This window comes from Lytechinus variegatus, chromosome 6 (assembly GCF_018143015.1).
Source record: "Lytechinus variegatus isolate NC3 chromosome 6, Lvar_3.0, whole genome shotgun sequence".
NCBI classification, from domain to species: Eukaryota; Metazoa; Echinodermata; class Echinoidea; order Temnopleuroida; family Toxopneustidae; genus Lytechinus; species Lytechinus variegatus.
In genome coordinates, this window is record NC_054745.1 from 37,515,280 (window position 1) to 37,519,673 (window position 4,394).

The 4,394-nt window shown below is 41.7% G+C and overlaps 1 protein-coding gene across 1 annotated transcript; it reads left to right on the plus strand.

Annotated features, from left to right (window-relative positions):
• The first annotated feature begins 912 nt into the window (after positions 1 to 912).
• Positions 913 to 2,655, plus strand: LOC121416624 (allatostatin-A receptor-like). Its single transcript, XM_041610107.1, has one exon. The coding sequence runs from the start codon at positions 920 to 922 to the stop codon at positions 2,225 to 2,227; it is 1,308 nt and encodes a 435-aa protein (XP_041466041.1). The 5' UTR covers positions 913 to 919; the 3' UTR covers positions 2,228 to 2,655.
• The last annotated feature ends 1,739 nt before the right edge of the window (positions 2,656 to 4,394 follow it).

The window sequence follows — 4,394 nt, forward strand, 5'->3', positions numbered from 1 at the left end:
CTACACCTCGCGCAAATAGGACTCTAAACACGGATTGTTGGGGCAAAAAGGACATCCTTTATGAAACATTTTAATTTTGTTTTATCATCCCCGCAAATTCGACCCTAAACACGTAATTTTCCTAGCGAAATAGATACCCTTTTCTCATTATTTTTGTGTTTTTGACACCCTTATCACGTTACGTACGTAACGTGCCCTATCGTGAAAAGGACATCCTTTTTACGTGTTTTTTTGGTCGCGCATGGTATCCACTCATCAATGTAAGTGGCCCCCCCTGGGGACCGGATAATGCCAAAATGTATCCATTGCTCTAATGCATTGCAGTACCATTTTTGGGAGTTTGTCAAGATTCTGCTACCCAACGTGGTGCAATGTCTTGGAGGTATTGGCATATTTGGACTGCAGTCACATCGGCAAGACCCACCTTGGACCGACCCAAAGCTAATACGATACTTTTCGATGACATGCCAAACCGATGATCGGGCAAGGTTCCAGATTTGCTGTGCCCGTAAGATGGTAATTGGAATATAGGCCTACTACCATAAGCTCTGCTATTACCTTTGGCTCCCCATATCCACACCTCACATTTTCTTTCTCTGTCATTATATTACAACCATTTACAAGAATGCATTCTAGTACACTTTTTATATTGTCATATTAAGTACACTTTTCATATTTTACGATATTTACTTATGCTTACCTTTAATAATTTGTATTGTATAATATTATTGTTTGTCTTGTTTAATATTGTTGTTTGTACTGAGTTGTCGACATTGTTGAAAGTGTGGTATGTTTGATATGTATAAAACCTTGAATAACCCTAAAAGTATCAAACGTATTAATACCTTCCAGACTTTTACAGTCTAACATTCCACTCTTATTTTCTTTCTGTCCCCAGATTGTCCTGGATATGACTGATATGGCGCCGCACTCTGCAATGGTAATGCATGCACTACTCATCTTCTCGACGATGTTCCTTGGAGGAACAATGGGTGAGAATGTGACTTCGACTCCTGATGCAACTACCACAGATGTATCCTTTAGTAGCATCGGTGCATTAGAAGATACCCAGACCACACTCTATCCTACACCAGATGATGTCTTTGAAACTGCCACCTTCAATACCTTAGGTTACAGTATTGGTTCCACGGAGGAAATAGAGGTCACGACTATGGGTACTGACCTTTTTTTCTGGGCACCAGTGCTTTGGACATGGAACATGGTCCTACAATTAGTCCTAGGAATTTTAGGAATCATCGGAAACCTTCTGGTAATAATCGTTTTGTTTAAACGAAGGTCTGCCAGTAGATCTACGGACACTCTAATCGGTGCTCTGGCCTTTGCTGATTTACTGACTTCCGTGCTGATCATCCCCATCCCAGAAGCTAAAATCGTACCCTCCACCTGGGTTGGCGAGCTATACTGCCGAATCCTCTTTACATCCTTCTTCATGTGGCTCTCTGTCAGTGTGTCCATTTTTACCCTGACAACCATATCCATGGAGCGCTTCTTTGCCGTCGTGTTTCCCATCAAGTTCAACCGCATTCTGCGGAAGCATCACGTTGTCCTTGCCATATTGTTGATCTGGCTAGCAGCCATTGTTGCAGATAGTTTCATCCCACTTTCTATATCCGTAGACCCAACCACACAATCCTGCATCTACTCTTACTCGTCCGAGCTAGCTGCAGAGGTTGCCGGAGTTACGTCCTTTCTTCTCCATTTCCTGTTCCCTTCGCTCATCATGCTGGGCACACAGGCAATCACCGCTCAAGCCCTCTATCGACAAGCTCTATTCTTCGGGAAAGGTGGCGTCGAAAGTGGGGCTCGCTCAACCTCCTCTTACCGCCTCCTCAAAGCCAAGAACCGTGTGATAAAGCTTCTCCTGATAGTGATAATCATCTTCATAGTCTGTTGGGGGCCCAACAGCATAGGCTACTTCCTGTTCAACGTCGGGGTGATAGATTACACGTACCTTTACGGCGATCTCAATCGCATCCTGACATTGTTAGCCTTCTGCAACTCCTGCGCAAACCCTTTCATCTACACCATCCAATACCCACAGTTCCGAGTAGCCATCAAAGAGTTGTTCACTGGCTCGATGACGTCGTTTGGGGCGCTCTTCGAAGGATTTGTGGAATCTCCAAACTTAAACAATTCAGCTGCCTCCTATGAAGATAAGAGCAATACACAGATGACAGCCATCCCTGCACAGTCAGTGGCTGAATAATTCTGGACACCTTCATACCAATATCCATCAGTCAATGAATCAACCAGAAGTCACCAAACTGATTAGGGAGTTTTCGCTCGAACCCGCTGCGCATTACGGATTAAAAAATGCAATATTTTTTTAAATCCCCGTCTTAACGACAATGAACAGCTGGGAGGCTTTTGTCGAAAATTCGTAAATCAAAACAACAGTTTCGTCCTAAACTCTGGACAAACAACATATCTTTGTAATTTCTTGTCAGCTCCGGAACTAAGGACGAAATTGCTATTCCGGATCATCAATATTTTCGACAAAGACCCCAGTTGTTTGACGGGTATTTTCAATGCATTAATTGTGTTCTTGCGAAAACTCCCTAATATCCAACAGTCAACCAATAAACCAAAAGTCACTAAAATGAATCTTTTTCAGTTTTAAGACCCAGCGGACTTTGGAATTCATATCAGGTCTCCTGTAAATGCTCTAGGCACATTGCCAACTATGGAGCTAAAAATACCAGGGGCCCGTTGCAGAAAGAGTTGCAATCAATCGCAACTCTAAAAAAAATCACGCGCAACTTGATTTTCAACCAATCAACAGCGCGCATTTGGGACTTGCGATTGATTTTTTGACTTGCGTTTAAACGCAACTCTTTCTGCAACGGGCCCCAGGGGTCCGTTGCAGAAAGAGTTGCCTTTAAACGCAAGTAAAAAAATCAATCGCAAGTCCCAAATGCACGCTGTTGATTGGTAGAAAATCCTTAAGTTACGCGTGATTTTTTTTAGAGTTGCGATTGATTGCAACTCTTTCTGCAACGGGCCCCTGGTCTCACTGGCCGACGGACAAAAAACGTATTAATAACAAATACAGTGGACAAGCAAATTTTCGGGGTGGCTCCATCCGTTTTTTATCTGCTACAGACAATGGACAAAATGGGCGACAATGAAATGGATGGCTGCTCGGTGGATATAGAGCGTATGAAAGACGTACAGTTTACAAAGAGTACACAACGGATAACTAACGTTTTCTAACGGATGGCAAGATTCATTCCTGTTTTACATCCTCTGTGCATCCATAAGTGCAGTAGGAACAAGTCTTTAAAAACTGCATTAAGCCCCCATCACACTTATTCCTAGTCAAGCAGAATTGGCCGGATTGAAAGGACTATTGTTTGACCACCAGTTGGTCATTTAAATCTACTTCGAACGCCATTCGAAATTACCCCTCGAATGTTTTGAACATGACCAAAACCTTCGGGACGGCCAAAAGAAATGACAAACATATTTCGAATGCACTCAGAATGCAGTCCGAATATTTAGAATGCCGCGCCGAGAATGTCCAAGAATGTAGCACGAATTATCAATCTGACTCCATTGCGGTTCATTTTGAATAGTGTATGATGATTCACCTGGTCAATTTACTGAATTTCAACTCCAGTTTGGTGAATAAATAAGAATCTAGATTTTTTAAATATTTGTTTCGTTCCAGCTTCTGCTCGATTCCTGCTGATTCCGAATAAGTGTGATGGGGGCTTTAGTTCTAAAATGCGAAACGATCTGTTTATAATATCATTATCTCTATTGTTATCATCTATATAGTTTTTTCTTGTTTCCACATCGTCAATTGTTAGTCGGTTCCTAATACCTTGGTCACATTTGCTCTACGGCGGCCATACGGTGAGTCGAAAACAGTCGTTTTATTTATTTTTAATCAAGCCACCTGTATTTAGCTGGTACGAAAACCCCCGGCTGTTTTCGACTCGCCGTACGGCCGCCGTACAACAAATGTGACCGAGGTCTAAGACTGTTGTATATATACATGTACGATGTTTTTCATGTGCTCTAACTTGTCGAACGTCAAGGTGGTTTCTTCAGATTAAGGATGTCTGATTTCCAGGCCTTATAACAATATCTAATTTGAATGCATTAGCATGTTGTTATAGCAATGTACTTAGTCAACTATGAAATGCCAGTCGCTAGTGGACGCATTGATGCTGTTTATTAACATTATTATTTGTTTCATTTATTTATTTATTTATTTATTTATTATTTTTTTTTTTTTTTGGGGGGGGATCTAGTGAAGAACGCAATTCAAAAGAATAAATGACTAATCAATTGGTGCGTATCCCATCACAATTTTAAACCATCATGCCACTTTAGTACCAGTGACCCTTTTTGACCATGCGCAGAAT